The sequence below is a fragment of the Chlamydotis macqueenii genome, chromosome 3 (assembly GCF_036417535.1).
Source record: "Chlamydotis macqueenii isolate bChlMac1 chromosome 3, bChlMac1.mat, whole genome shotgun sequence".
NCBI classification, from domain to species: domain Eukaryota; kingdom Metazoa; phylum Chordata; class Aves; order Otidiformes; family Otididae; genus Chlamydotis; species Chlamydotis macqueenii.
In genome coordinates this window covers 33,453,715-33,470,274 of record NC_141558.1, presented here as the reverse complement: position 1 = coordinate 33,470,274, position 16,560 = coordinate 33,453,715, and the positions used below count along the sequence as shown (strand labels likewise).

Here is a 16,560-nt window from a genome sequence, read left to right as displayed (position 1 = left end):
ATCTCAGCCCTGATGCTGGTAATGAGACACATGATGCAATGACTTTTTTTTTTTTAAATGTAATAATTATTACTTGGAATCTAGAACATAAAAACTCCATAAATACTACATTACCAGTAGTTATCAATTTATTTTTTATGAAGTGAAAAAGTCTGGGATAGGAGAAAGGCACTTCTCAATGTCAACCTCATCCCTTTGGCAACCTCCTGACTAAACTCCTTGTTTATGAACAGACTACACAGATAAAGGATTACCTTTTCTATTGTTCAGACTTCCATTCCCTGGAGACAGTTTAGATACATGGTTTTTTTTTTGTTTGTTTCTACCCACAATATAATTTCTAGCTTAGCTGTGTTCATAGAAAGAGAGGCTGGGCTGAAATGTGGATGGCAATTTGTACCCAAATATAACACAGGAATGTTAAACGTTACCAATATTCATTATGAAGTAAATGAAATAACATAAGATGCTTATGGAGAGGGGAAATTATTCTTTCCTTACCGTGACTGAAGACTCTTAATCCTGCATAACATGTCTAGATGACCTGCTGAATACTGTTCAATGACATCTTTGACATCATATGGACGAAGTGTTTCCTTAAACTTTCTCTTTGCAACATGAAACTTCATAATTCTGTGGGGAAAAGGCATTTCCCAGATTAATCTTCAACAGTTGTGAAACAATACAATATACTCCACTGACAAAATTTGAGAGCTACTTTTTCGATGTAAATATTTTCAATACAGCTTGTGCAAGTGAACTTTTCTCTTTACAAAATTCTTTTTTTTAAAGTACAAATGTGTAAGTATAAATGCATTGTAGCTGTCACTTTGAATTGTTATTTGAGATCAGGTAATACTATTTTAAAGAGTGCAGAGCATGTTAAATTTATCAATATACACCTATTTGGCTTTTTTTTTTTATGCTAGGTGGCTGATATGAAAGGTAGTGAAGTACATGCTTAACTTAAACCTGGGATTAATCCCACTGACTTGAGTGCTACAATTGTACTTGAGCTACTTCTATCCTTATTAGAGGGAAGATTCCTCTAACAAATTGATTACAGAAAGATAAATAATAGTATTCTTTCTCTGGTGCTCATTTTAAGCTTTTTGCTTTCCATTTTGTAAAAAATTTAATTTTTTACCTAATTAATTTTTAATCATTTTTTACTTATAATTAACATTCAGGCTTAAGTATTTGTTTTTAATTTATTCTGCTGACTTAAGATCAAACTTGGCAGGTTAAAGAGAAGTTTTCATGTTTGTTCCATATTGAAATCTATGGCAATTATTGTTTAATTAGCACTGGGATTTTTTTTTCTAGAATTTTACTGCAGAATAAGTATCAGGTAACAGTAGGTATCCAAAACTGATGAATGGCGTATGGTTTTTACTTGAGACTTGCCCAAGTTTCTGTGATGCTTATATGAATATGTGATGTCCACTGAGTAGTTGTTCTTACAATGAAAAGCTTTATATTAAATTGCAATTTTTAAATAACAAATTTGGAAAGTAAATGACAGTGAGCCAGTTTTCCAGGTCAGCTGATAAAACCTGCAGTTCTCCTTGTTTTACAGGAGAACTACGGAAGAAAGAACCATGGGAGGGAAGCCGAGGGATCAGGTGTGTTGGCCATTCTGGTCTGTGGTACAGAGCTTATGAATCCCAATGAGGGCCAAACTGCTGATATTTGCCATCTAATGCAATTAAAAAAGCAGAGACAGTAAATTGGCATCCTGTTCCAAATCTCAATATTTCATGCTAATATATTCCCTCTGTATGTATTTAGCAGCTGTAAGACAACGAATGATAATAAAACCCAAAACATGGCTCTTGCTCTGTGATAAAAATAGATTAGTGGTGTTTTAGTAGAATTTAGGAAAACCATACTTTTTTTTTTAGTTAGGACAGACATTGTGATAATAGGTATGTAGAGTTACATTAATTATATATAGTGATCTTCTACTGTGTTCTGTATTATACATAAATATTCTTCAAATAATGTCAGCCTTTTCCCACAGTGCGTAGGTTGTTGATGTTTCCCATTCAGGTAACTTCCAGTTAAAAATGAGATTGCTTGTCATGGGGATAGAGCTTGAAGTATGACTCTGATTATAGAAATTAAAAATGGAAAAGGCCTGTTAGGAGTAGTCCATCACCTTGACAATTCAGGACTGATCTCCATGCAGTTTTAAATATGCCAGATGATGCACTTTCCTCTTTTCCATTGTCAGCCAGTTCTACAGACTAATGGCTTTCGGCATCTTTTGTAATCTGAAGGCCTCTGACGCTGGAATGCAGGGGTTTTTTTTCTTTTAGCTGTCAAATGATGCCAAGATGTTCTGTTCATAACAGTCTGGCAGCACAGACAATCTCCTGGAATCTAGTTCTTTATTCAGGTTACAAAGAATAAATGATGTAGCTGACATACAATAAAGTATCGTTCTTTTGTTATTATTCTCTTTGTTTTGGTGGTCACAATTTTTTACTTCACGCTCTTGATAAAGTAAAAATATGAAACTCTATTAGAAAAGCAGAGCCAGAGGATTAATAGTGTAATTGAAGACAACTGAATTTACCACAACTGGGTGATTTTAAAAGAGAAGGGACAGAAGACTAATTTTTATTAACATACATAGAAGCTGCTTAATCAGCGTGCACAAAAGTCTTAATTACTGCTTTGCAGCTTTATAACAGTTTTTTTTTGTTTACCAAGGCAGTTTGTTCATAATGTTTAGAAGTCAAATACAAGCCCGAAAGCCTTGTGGCTGTATCAGTGAGGTGTAACTGTGTTATTTCTCGTTTAGTTATTAGCTCATGCTTTGCCATCTTAATTAACTTCAGCAGGGTTTGGAACAGACCTATATTGCTCACTTCTTTTTCCTTCAAATGTATAAAATTTTGCAAAAACTGTGCAAAAAATTTGAAAAGTTATAAAAGACTGTCATTTTCAAAGCCTGAAAGTTAACTAAGAGACAGAAACCTGAATTATTTCACTGATGGAGACTAGCAACTGCTTTGCAAATATTAAATTTAGTTGATTCTTCATAGTTATTTACTGTCAATTTTAAAAATGAAATTCTCTTTCTGTATCTTGAAATAACTATGTAATTGAGCTTGATAGGCTTGAAGATCCATCCTGAGAGATTACTACAACTCTATAGAGCGTATTCAAAAGTAGCAGTTGAATTGTGAACAAAAAACCCTTTGCGCTTCCTTCATTAGTGCTTCTAGAATAAAAAAGTTGCCTATTCTGGTGTGTTCCTATGTGATAAAAAACCGAAGGGGTCAGTTATGTGGGCACAGGAAGATATCCTACCCGTACAAAAAAAAAGGAGAATGAGCACAAAGTGATTCCTACCCCAATTATTTGAAGCACCAGCCCTTGACACAGACGGGAGGAATAGACAGATGAAACCTACAGCCGACCCTGTCTTTTCTGGGTTTACCACGAGGGGGCAAACGAGACTCATCATAAACGAGTCAGAGCGGCCACTGGCAATGCTGAACTTGCCAGCCCTGACCCAACAGCGGCAACTGAAAGTAAGGATTAACCCAAAAGAACGGAGCGTGTAGTTCCCATGATTTTTTTAAAAAACATAATTTGTATTTTTAAATCGCCATGTGGTATAAGGTGGTATTTTATAACTCAAATATAACATGATACACGGTTGTAAACCTGCCCAAGTCACAAGTGTGACAATTTTTGTGCTGAGAATTAGCCATAAAATGTAGCCTATTTCAATGATACAGCCAGAGGAGAGCAGAAAAAAAAGAGTCTTTTGTGTTGAATTACACCAATATATCAAAGTGCTTTGTGTGAGGTTAATGTCTAAACCACAAGTCCCATTAATCTTTACATGCCCTGATAATTTGTAGAAAGTTACAGGTCCAATGCTACCTTTTGTCTTATTGACCCTTAGCAGCCAACAGCAGCATCTGTTTCATTTAACTGTTGTCAAATGCAGGATCAGCACTGATCTAGAATTACAGTGTTTTCTGAACGTGCAGATTGCCTGTCTTTCTTGGCATTGCATTTTATTTTCCGTTCTTGTTGCCCCTTCCAGTATTAAAAGCTATTCTGCTTGTCGCTAGTGCACTTTGCTGAGGCTGGCACCAAGTCAGAGCATCTCTAATCCCCGGTGCAGCCCTGTCATACTTGTGTTATTTTTTTAAACCTGTATCTTGTCAGTCTTGTCACTATTTCAGGAGGAAATGGAGCTTCATTCTACTGGCATTTAGGTAGACTCATACGCGAGTATGACTAAAATAAATCATAAAGATTAAAAGGCAGGTAGGTTGTTTTACTTCTAGCTAGATGAGGTGCCCACGGGTTGTTTGCTTACTTACTACATCAGAAAAGCAGGTGCACACAGAGCTAGTTGTGCTGGTCCCTCCGTCTCTCTACCCTTAGCTTGACAAATAACCCTTCTTCCTGGTAAACTGCAACATGCAGAAGAGATCAGGATCCAGTATAGAGGCCAACAGACAAAGGTGATTGAGAAATAATTCCACTACGCGTGGGGTGAGTGCGTCATCATTGCCTCCAGTCTTGGATCTTGACCTGGACTAAACGATCCCTGAGGAGCCAGAGACGATGTTTTCTCTCAAGCACAGTGCTGTCATAGCCAAAGACACATCTAAGAGCCTTGCCTAGACTCTGAAGATCATTTAGGCAGAAAATATACAATGTGTTGAGATTTAAAAGAAATAGAGGATTCTAAAACACTACTATTGAACAAATTCATAGTGGCTGCTAAAAATACATTTTATAGGTGTAGCAGAAACATTTCAAAGACTGAACATAAATGGTAAATTATATTTTCCTTCTTTAACTATTAAATATGTATGACTAGTCAACTATACAGCTTATCAGCTCAAGAATTCTCAAATTTCATTATGTTTAGCTACATTTATTATTATTATTTCTTATTAACAACAAATGAAAATATATCTATGCAATCACTGGAGTTAAAGAGAGAAAAGATCTTTTGGGTCAGCAAGTTCATCTTCCTGCCATTGCAGTTATTCACTATTGCATATTTATTTATGCTTCTCAAATCTAATTTTGTATTCCATTAATAGTAAAATAATTCCATCATTTCCTTTGTGGAGAGTATTACAGAATTTAGTGTCTCTTGCTATGAAAAATGATCAGAGATATCACAATACATGGAAACATGGTATCCTCATCTTCTTTTTAGGCTCTTTTATATACATTCATCATTGTGAGCTAACAGAGCTGGAAAATGCAATGTTTTTTGTAAGTTTCCAGGAACTCTGCAGGATATTAATGGCTTTTTGTTCACAACAAGACTAGGGCTGGTTGAGTGCTGCTACAAAACCTGCTGGCACAAAGGGTCTCTGTACTGCTGGCAAGAATTGCGTTGTCCACTGCTCTGGTCCCAGCTGGTAGCTACGGGGGAGCAGGGCTGATCCTGGCCTGGCCCAAGACATGCTGTGGAACACGGCATGTTTCACCACGCTGCCCATCTGTTCCCTACTCACCCCAAAATTAAAAAAAAAATTTTTAAATTGAAGTGGTTTTCAGGAAAGGACTATGTTCTCCATTGCCTGTTCTGACCATTTCAAAATGAAAATCTGGGAGTGGTGTTTGTTTAAAATCAAAAAGGTGTTTGGAAGAATAAAGCAGTCCTGGGAAAAATGTAAATGAGCACAGTCAAAACTGAAGCAGTGCACTTTGAAATTACTGAAGTGAAAGTTTATAACTAACGCAGTTTTTGTCTTTTGCTAATTCAAAGCTGTCCAGTCTGAGAGTGACCAGCATATTCTAGGCTCCTTTCACAGAAAAAAAACCACCCCGATTCTTTCTGATTCCAAAACTTTACCTCTGTAAACCCACAGGAATTAATCAATTTTGCTAATTTCATTTTTTTCCCCAAAACAAAAGGACGATTTGTATAATTGTAAAACAATTTGTTCCCACCTCTAAGCAGGAAAAAAATAACTCCTCTCCCTTATTGCAGTTTTTCAAGGTGATGTAGCCAGAATGGATTCAACTGTGTGTGCTTACATTTGGGGTCTTTTGCATAATGTCTCAGGAAGCTATTCAAGTACCTTCTGTCTTCTTCGGCCCTTGTATAGCAACATGATAGGAAAAACAGCCGCCTCCCTCCCCCGTTGCCTTTGCAATTCAAAGCCGTTACTAAAAACAAACTTCAAAAGGAGGCACGAAGTTTCCATATAGGCAGATGTTATCATTGTGAAATTCTACAGTTACTATATAGTGTCTCAGATCCTTCTTCAGATGTTTGCATAGATCCCAGCGTAGTCAGGTAACAGATACTCTGAATAATCAGAAAGAGGAGTATCAGCTACCTGACGAACTGAATTATCAGGCTCTTCATTTTGAGAGGTTAAGGTGTAGCGTTTAACAAAAGTTCATTGCAAGATCATTGCATAATATGGTTTTATAGATCTCAAACATAAGTGTGTTTCTGAAGCAAGGTGTGTGTGCCGCTTGCAATCTAGTGAAACCACCATTTTCAGGGAGAGATCAGAGAGATTTGTGGCTAATTGACAGCAAGCGGAGATACAGAATTGTTATTCTCAGCTTCAGTGGTGAAATGAGTTGGCTTTTGGTAAGCCAAGTGTGCAGAGAAAAAGTTGGAGGTAATCTAAAAAGTTGACTCCTATCAATTAAATTGTGCATGTCTGAAACAATCAAACTGTTGCATCTTTACTCTTCTTATTAGAACATTTCTGTGGATGGCACTGTGCAGAAAGTTTGCCAGCTAGGTCCTTCACATTTGGCTACTTTCCATTTGAGCTGACAATTACCAAGAGAATCAAGAAAAGAAGCAAGTGATGCATTGAACAGTCCACTGGTGCCTTTGAAACAAGCTCCATGAATTTAGTCTCAAAATGTCAAGTTGATCTTAAGGAATGTGGACAGTATTAAGAATGAGATGACCATTGGTATCACTTGCCAGCAGAATGGCAAGGTGTACTTGGAGCCAAGAGTCAACCAATCTGTTTAAAATGCAGCATCACAGACAAGGATCTTTGGCACCAGAGTCAACAAATTATGCTGATTGTTCCTAATTTGAGCATTTTCCATTTGAAGGAACAGGTCTGCCTTGCAGGTGGGTATCCACTGTGTAGAAGGATTTCTGTCACCTGCTGAAACATTGCTGGCAAGCAATGGTTCTTGGCCGTGACATCTGAGTTGCCAGTTGCAGTGGCTGTGGACACAGACCTGGTATCTGACACGTCCTGTGAGGTCATTTCCAGGCAGATTGGAAAAATGTGTGGAACAGACATCTGCAAATGATGTGTCAAGCTGTCTGTGCTAGTCAAAATGTATGAGAAACAGCCTTACTCGCTATCTGTCTTCATTGGCAATCAGTGGAAAAAGGAGAAGAAAATACAAGTAGCCCATAGGTTATCACTGCATGAAATTATTTGATAAAGAGCTTGAATTCTTTCTTCCTGTAGTGCTGAGAGAACTAAGGCGAGAGTCTCCCTGCAGGAAAACATAATCATTCACATAAACATTTGCAGAAATCCCCTGGGGCTGCTGCCTGCCTGCTTGCCTGCCTGCAAGAAGGGTGCTGGGCGCTGATGTGACCGTGATGTAGAGCCAGTGGAGTGACCCCCAGCAATAACCTTGGGTTTGCTGTCAGCAGAGAGGGAATGCCTCAGCCCTCCTTGCTTGTTGATGTACTCTTCATGGTGGGGATTTGGCCTGTCAGGAATTTTTGAATATTCAAAATATTCAGGAAGATAAGGAGCGTTGGCAGTCTCAGGAGAGCAAATGCTAAGTTTAAGCTTTTGATACAGGTAATTTTATGAGTTTCAATGTGGTTTGCTACTTTCTTGGAAAAAAAGGAGACTATTAGTTTTAAATTATTTGGGTTATATTTAGTTCAATGGATAGAGGCAGGCAAGGCTTTGCACAATTGAATGAATGTAATTATTGTGCTGTTACCAGAAGGATGTTGCAATAAAAGTCATATGACAGACAGTTTTAGGAGTATGAAAATGCACTAAAATCCTAAACTTTTGAAGGAAATAACTTTTTCAGGCAAGGTGATATACATCCAGTAAAACTACATCAAACTGGATTACGGTGTTTTGGATTACAGGAAATATAGTGGAAACCAGCATTCATTACTCTCTTTCTTTTCTGAGTCAAGTTGTGTAACATTTTTAAACATTGAAAAGCTGATAACAGAACAGATAAAGTATTTCAATGTCTAATTAAAGTGCTGATGAAAAGGAAGCAGAAGTAAACTATATTATCATTAGTTATGCAACAAATAGAACCATGTAATAGAATAGAATAGAATTGCCATGTAATAAGTTCCATGAAATACCATTTTATTAACTGACATGCAGCTTATTAGTATATTCATTAAAGAAATCTCAAATCTTTATTAATTCAGTATTTTTTACTCACCTGATTGCTCTGATGACAGTTTTAAGAGCAGGGGTGAGATCTTCTACTGACACATCACACTGGCACCCTTTATCATCATAAACATCATCTGTTCCAAGACTGGTGTCAGCTACAAAATACAAGAGCAGACTAAACAAGTAGCATTTAAAAATCTCTTCCTTAGTGTTTTCTAACTGCCTGCAGAGCGATTCTGGAAAAATAAGGACTACAAATCAAAGAAGACAGTTTATGAACTATATGATGGACTTGTCTGTGTCTGCGCTTGTGTCATAAAAGGCCTGGGTAGTCCCCAGTGTAAACAGTAGAAGTTAGCAAGGAAAAAAGCCCTGTTATTTTTCAAACAAATTAATAGTTTAGTACCAGCATGTCTATTCTTGACATCTCACAGGTTTTCATCAAATTCTCTGTCTTAAGGGAAAGTGGTGAACTAATAGATGCAATGACAGAATCAAAAGATGCTGAAGTTACATTAAATTGTTATTTTTTTACCAGAATGGATGAACCTGACATTGAAGACAAGGGAGAAGATCCATTTCATTTACTAAGGAGGTGGTGGAATGATCCAACGCTTTATTACAGTTGAAAATAAATGAAGTACCTTTTTGCCAGAAATGAATAGAGAATGACATCCATCATGGATCAATTGCCACCTTAAACCTCAGAGCCTGTAGATATTGCAGCCTTCCTTTGCAGTAGGAGCTTAAGCCAAGTTACTGTATTTATCTGCCTGAAAAAAAAAAGTGGATCTTCTACCCTTTCCTAACACTGCCCCTGCAGAGTTACCACTTGAGAATTAACCAGAAATCTCAGAAGTGCCCACTGTACCTCAGTACACAAGAAAACAGGGACTGATGCATGACCAAGAAGGTTTACAAACTTAAAATGTGCTAGAGAGAGAATGGAGCAAGGAGGGCAGGGTCAGTGAATGCCCTCATGTCACGTGTGTTTCAAAGGCACATGAAATACAGGAAACCTGTCTTGAGAGTAGATGTTTTTTTCCTCCCAAACCACCTCTCTTCACCTGCATGAAATCCAAGTGCCCAGGCAAAGAATTACACTCCAGGTCAGTGTATTTCAACATGGAAGTGTCTTTGCTTCATAAATAAGAGAGAGTAAAATGAAATAGTGACATATGAAATAGAGAAAAAAGGATGTGATTCAGTAACCTTCAGTAATGGAGGAGATTTCTTCCCAGTCCTGTGTCCCTACCTACATTCATGCTGTTACTTAAAACACAGGCTTAGTCATCCAGAAACACTGCAAGTAAACCATTTCAGGGCAGTTCTATTATAAGTAAATTTGAAGCACAATCAGACACAAATGATTGGAGGACATTTTTTTGCAACTTCCTTTTTCACAAAGACTATAAATTAAAGATGAAAAATATTCTTTGTCAGTCAGAGGTGCCTGGAAATTTCATGGTACCTTTTAAAACTAATAGGAATGCTATCTTCACATAAACGGCATTGTACTAGGCTGCATCTTCAGGAACTCCTATTGCTGCATTGTTGTCTTCACAGATTTAATATTTAGCCATAATATTTATTTTGATGACTCTGACTAGTTCATTACCCTCAAGAGTATCTTTTCTTTTTTGGCTGTTGCTGAACTGGTACATCCATGAGGAACATCTACTGTAGCTTTGAAGAACAGGGGATTTTATCTTTGACAGATCAACTTAATATAGAAAGAAAGATAGTTTATAGCCAAGTTAATAATGTCATCAACTACACATGAAAAAAATTAAATGCAATCCTAAAAATTTTCAATGTAACACTATAAAAGTGAAATTTTCATACAAAACTTTGAAATCTTCCCTGCTATGCTGTTACTGTAAGTTGTACCTGTGATTATTATGAGTGCTTTTTTCTTGCACTCTTTCACAAGCTTTGCTACTGACTCAGCTTATCTTATAGATAAAATATGTATATCTCTCCGCCTGTCCTGCCTAACTATGATTTGGATCCCTGCCCAAAAATCTAATTAGCTAAAATAAACTATATAATTAATTTGATAGGTATATACACCACCCAAAACTATATCTCCAAAGATGCTCAGTATTTCATGACACTAACTTTCCAGGTGTCATGTCTGATTAGCCTTTCCAGTTATCTCTCCCGGTGCTGGAATCTCTTAGCTCATTTCTAAGTGCCATGCTAAAACCAGAGCTTTTTTATGCTACTGTATTTCCAGTGGCTCACTAAAGTTTGAATCTGCTCAGTTATGCCAGATATAAATTAGGAATAATTCTGCTAAGGTCACAACCATGTAACCCCAGTGAAACAGGAGATTCCAACTTGAAAGTTTAAAGTAAACATATTTCTGAACGGTTCTCTCACTGATACGGTTCCTTGCCAAGTACAGAGTCATTAATAAAAGGGCTTCCTTAACACAGTGTATCTTTGCAGAACCATTCTGAGAACAGTGCGGTGCAATTATAGTATTCTGTGTTGCTCACAAGTAGATATAAAAATCAGCAAAAACTTCAGACAGATGTTGGAAAATTCTTATAAATTTAAGCCAGCATTAAGAAGACTTATTGCTCCTAATAAATCACCTGCTTTCTTTCTTTCTAATGTTCCCACTGACATGAATTTCTTTCATTATGGCAGGCGCTCGGTACCACACGTCAGTAAAACTTGTGAAAAGCTATAAACTTTGTTTGATTCATATGGGAAACATTCATGTTTCTTTATTATACTGAGCAGACTTGTGAAAAAGTTTTGGAAATGCATAGTTACAATTTGGAAAAAACAATTCCAGCTTAAAACCCCCCTGAAATCAAAGTTCACATTCTGATGAATTTTTCCAGTGGAAGCTCATGTTGTGTACAACATAGTTACGAGGTGAGATGTACTTGTATGGCTTCTGTCCCTCTCGAGTTCATCCTCGAGGTCAGGGCCATGTTGGGGACAGTTTGGCTGCTTCAGTAGCTCCAGCTGTTAAAATCCCTGACAGTTCCCAGATGAGGCTAAGCTATGGCCTCTGATGAGCCCTGCTCCATGCTGCTGCCTGTTCCCAGAGAGAGCCTTCCCTGTCACTAACCAGGGCACCTCATGCCTAGCCCTGCAGGCATCTGCTTCTTCATCCTTCCCCATACCCTTCAGCCACGTCTCCTGCTCTCCATTGGGCTGGCCATGCGTGGTCCAAGCAGGCTCCATAGATGACCTTAGGCAGTGGCTGCTTTCTGTGAATCCAGCCGCTCTGCCAGCCTTTCCTAGGGCTAGCACCTGTCTTTCTTTCTCTCCAGGAGCCTCCACCACCAGCTAAACAGGCCTTTCAGGTCTGTTGCTTGGGCAGTGTGTTGGTTTTATTTAGTGGGGGGGGCTACAGTGGCAGCTTCTGCAAGAAGCTGCTAGAAGTTTCCCCTTTGTCCAGTGGACTTGGCTGGGCCTAGGGCAGACCTGCTGCAAACTCCAGTCATTTATGATGACCCCAAATGAATGGGCTAAACATTACACTGTTCTGAAAGATTATATGTCACCAACAAAAAATTTATGAGTTTATAACTGCATTTCATATGGCTCTGTGCAAAAGGTACACACAAAGCTTGATTTATTATTTCTCTAAATATCATGTGTCCTTTCTTAGAAGTGTTTTCTGTTGTTTAATAACATGCTTTGGCATCAGGAAAACTGTGACACTGTTCTAATCACTCTCATAGCTCCATGCTTTCAGTGTCAGTAACATTCAAGTCATTATGTGCCTGTTGAACAGAATAAAAAAGATTTTGTACTTTCTATCTGGGAACTGCCATATGCTACTAACAACAATCCAGCATTAATAAGTGCATATGCAGACACCTGAGTAGTCCTATGGAAGTGCTCTTAGTGTAGTCAGCAGTATGGTGATCCCAACATAGACTCTTGGACTGTTTTTTTCAGAAGCCTTTGGAAGCACTTACACTTTCCTCTGACTGCACAGGAGGAAGTTAGGGCTTTTCATGCGAGTGATCTAAATGATTCTACTGAGGCTAAGTACCCACCTTTTAGAGATGGCAAAACATAAATGGATACCTGAAGTTGATAGTCTGCATATGACTCTCAATTATTCATGTTACAGCACAATGAGAATCATAAGTAGTTAGGGTTGGAAGGGACCTTTAAAGGTTATCTAGTCCAACACCCCTGCAAGGAGCAGGGACATCTCCAACCAGATCAGGTTGCTCAGAGCCTCATCCAACCTGGCCTTGAATGTTTCCAGGGATGGGGCATCTACCACCTCTCTAACCTGTTCCAGTGTTTCACCATCCTCATTGTAAAAAAAAATTTCCTCATATCTAATCTAAATCTACCTCCCTCTATTTTAAGACCATTACCCCTTGTCCTATCACAACAGGCCCTGCTGAAGTGTTTCTCCCTGTCTTTCCTGTAGTTGTGTCAACTTCGTAAAAAACCCACTGATTTGGGAAAAAAGTCTGATAGATTTTCATTGTAATGCATGACTCAAGGTGAAAAATGGATGGTGGCCTAATTTTCACAGGTGCTGAGTTACATCAAGCCATAGTTTATAGCTATCATTCAAAATCCAGACTTCAACTTGGGAATTGAAGTCCGAGCAATTCATAATGCAGCTCCACAGCCTGCTCTCCATCCCACTCAGCATCCTCATTGGAGCACAGAGCTGCTCTGGCTGCCCAGGGCAGCAGTGCAGGGCGCCCCGATGCGATGCACTCATCTCCAAACTAATTTTCTGCGTGAATGGGCAGAAAGAAAATGAGTGGAGGATTCAGTGCATCTAATTTCTAGGCAAGTAGTTAGACATAAATGGAAAGCTTTTGGAGGACAGGTTGTCCCATCGCAGGATGCTCAGCCCTATGGGAGGTGCCAATACGTGGGTCTGCTGCAGGAGGGGTGCCCAGGCAGCAGCTTTAGCATTAGACTTCTAACTGCCGTACTGTTACATGGCTACTAAGCTCAGGTGATCCCTCTTGTTCAAGAAGCAATGCTAGCAGCTTAATACTCTCATTATTCTGTTCTTTCAGCCCTGTTTGAAAGCAATGTAGAGCCTCTGTTATGCTGCTGTAGGTAATGCCTAGGGTGCCCACAATGTAGGCGCATTTTGCTCGGTTTTACAATGCCTTTCTTCACCCTAAGCATTTGCTGTGAGGAATTAGGGATTTAGCCCACATTCTCTAAAAAATGGAGATATCCTGCACATATTTTATATTATTTCCAGAAATGTCATAATGCATAGAATGTTACACAGAATCTCAGTTATGTTTTCCCTTCAAAATTCTGAGTACAAACACCTTCATGGTTTATGTTTATACAACTCATGCAATTTCCCTTTATCAAAATACAATGTGTCTCAGCCTAGTGCCTTCGTTTAAATTTGTTTCACGGAACTTCTCACCTCTTCACAAGCTCTCATTATTTTCCTGTTTGTTGAAGCATGAATACAAATTCCCTTCACTACCCCAGAAGTGATTTTCTTTCAAATTTTCCTTGGCTTTAAACCACCAAAAAGATGACTCTCTTTCAGTAAAGAGTTCACATAAATCATTTTGCCATGATTGCTTGCTAAGCTCCATAGGAAAAATCAGCTGAAAAAAGCAACACTAATTGGGATGGAACTTAGTCGCATGCTTATTGATAAGAACGCCAAAAGCTCCCACAAAGAGGGAAAAGCAGCAGCCCGTGTTTACATGCTTTCCAGAGCAGAGGCCAGAAAAAGGAGGCCCAAGGGAGTGAATCATGTATTTTTTTCCTTGATCTTTGGGAAGAAAAAAAAACAAAAACAAACAAATGGCTTTCTTCTAATCATGAAAGGAAGAAGGAGGGAGGACAAGTAAACTTCCATGACGTGCTCTTCACATTAGGTGCTTAATGAATATTGTTTACAGGGAGCTTTTTTGAAATGATTGCCATTTCTAGGCTGGAAAGCAATTTCTCAGGAAAGGAAGGAAACTGGTGCCTCCTGGAAGGAGAAGCACTTCTGCATGAGCTTGTAGGAACTCCCTTTCCCTTCTGCACGACCTGAGCCTCTCCCCTGCAGGCAGTACCTTTGAGGAGTGCAGTCGTGCTGTATCCATAGCCCATTCCTTTCTCCCTTGTCTTTCTCCTGAAAAAGGCAACTAACTTTCCAGATAGGGAAGACAAGAACTGGAACTTGGGAGCTGCAGTGCAGTATGAAGCAGAGTATTATAAAGGTATCCCTAACAACATTTTATATGTGAAAGCATTTCTAGAAAAGCTCAGATTTGGCCAAGATAGAAAATAGGATTGGTGGAAAGTTTTTTTTACATATTCTGGGTATAATTATCTAGTCTCTTTTCTTTTTAAGTCCATTTTTTTTAAGGTCAGAAACCTAATTTATATCAGTTATCATACAATGCAGGCAAGTTCCAAATACCTGAAATTCTAGCATTCCCTTCTAACAACTCTCAATTATCTTTAGTTATTATTTAACTTCTCAGAAATTTTCTGCACTGGTGATATTTCATGGAACAGCTCCCACTACTTAATTAAAAAGGAGTCCTTTTCATTTTGAGTGATGATATGGAGGACCAGGAGATTTTCTAAAAACAATTCATTGTATGTATAATAATTGTGCAGTTAAAATTGCTTGATCTCATTATAAATAGTGGCACATTAGCGAGCAAGTTTAGCTGTCCATGTGAGAAGAGTAAGAAAGAAAAATGCTGGGTGATTCTAAATGCATGATTTTAGTGTATTTTTAGATACACATCTCTTATTTTATATACACCACATCCAAGAAGCTAAAACTGTAAAAGAAATTGCAGATATGTATGATAAGATCTAGAAGTGTGATCTAATGAGCTAAATGTCACACCTAATTGACTGTCTCCCTGCAAGACCTTGTGACACAAGGAGTCAGTTGATCTGATGTCTGATACTCCCTCCATAAGATCTACAGGGCTCCTATGCCCTGGGAGATTTCCAGGTCCTGTTGTTTGAAGGAGGTGGCAGCTGTGAGCAAAGGGAGAGAGGAGGACATCAGCTTTAGGTTCAGGTCGCCACAGGAGAGTCTTGCATTTTAAAAATCCATGAAGGATTTCCCTGATGACCTTTTATAAAGACGAAAACATTCCTCAAATGTTTCATGATTTGGTGCAAGTGGGTTACATGGTGATTGGGATGTTTTATGAGTGTCCTCTCAAAATGACTTCTTAACTCATTTGTTTACTCTTTGCTGCAGGTGAGGTTATTTGAAATCCATGCAAATCGTACTTCTGTGTGGTGGTCTCCTGCTGTCCCTTATGGACTTGAGCTTGCTGATCATTCACCTGTCACCACCGAGTAAGCTCTCAGTCCAGTGAGCAATGGTGCACAGCAAGTTGCTCAAGAGGCATCATAAAGAGAGAAACTAAATTACGGACTCATATGGCCAGGATCTTGGTTGGAATAAACTAAAATAATGCCTCAAAACTAATGGCCTGAACTTATTTACACAAAATGAAAAAATGTCTTGGAGCTTAGATCAGAGTGCCAGATTATTTTTATAAGATCTTCCTAGTTAATTACAGTGACAACTGTAATAATTGAGAGCTCTATCATTGACTTAAACAATCACAAGAAAGTAAATATCCCATCTAGCACAAATTGATATATTGCTAATAAAATGTCATTTAGTCCCATCGTATGGGGTTTATACAAATGGAGCAGCTTTGTTTTGACATCATGCAGCTTCATTCTGAATCAGCAATTTTAAGCTAACTGAGATGTAAAAGCAATCAGAACTAAGGACCTTTGGCACATCAAGTGAACCTCATACAAGGTCAACATGTTTGTGCTACTGAAAGGAAAACCTGTCATTTTTGCAATACATAAATTACATGGTAGTAACTGAGGACATGGGGGCTGAAATGCACAATTGCATTCTTTCCATGGCTCTTATAATATACTCTACCCTGAGGATTTTGTGCAAGTGCTCTGTAGGGAATGAAAGGCTAGAGGTCGTGTGAGCGTATAAATGTTCAGGGATGGTGCAAGAAATCAAATATTTCCTTGGAGAGTTCTTTTTAATTAATCAAATGAAATATGTTTGTAATATCTCCAGTTCTGAATGCTTTTGATGTTTTATTCAAAAAGCCACACAATGTCTCTAGGTTACAGTAAACGCACGAGAACTCATGCAGAGGCTTAGAAGCATGAGATGGTTGAAAACACATCT

The 16,560-nt window shown here is 38.4% G+C and overlaps 1 protein-coding gene across 1 annotated transcript in view; it reads right to left on the bottom strand.

Moving 5' to 3' along the window:
• KCNQ5 (potassium voltage-gated channel subfamily Q member 5) overlaps window positions 1–16,560 on the bottom strand; it is a 297,043-nt gene that overhangs the window by 6,741 nt on the left and 273,742 nt on the right. The window contains exons 11-12 of the mRNA XM_086745001.1: window positions 8,425–8,533; window positions 502–633 (exon numbers count right to left, since the gene is read on the bottom strand). Coding sequence (XP_086601127.1) covers window positions 502–633; window positions 8,425–8,533 — 241 coding nt within the window. The remainder of the gene's footprint in view (window positions 1–501; window positions 634–8,424; window positions 8,534–16,560) is intronic.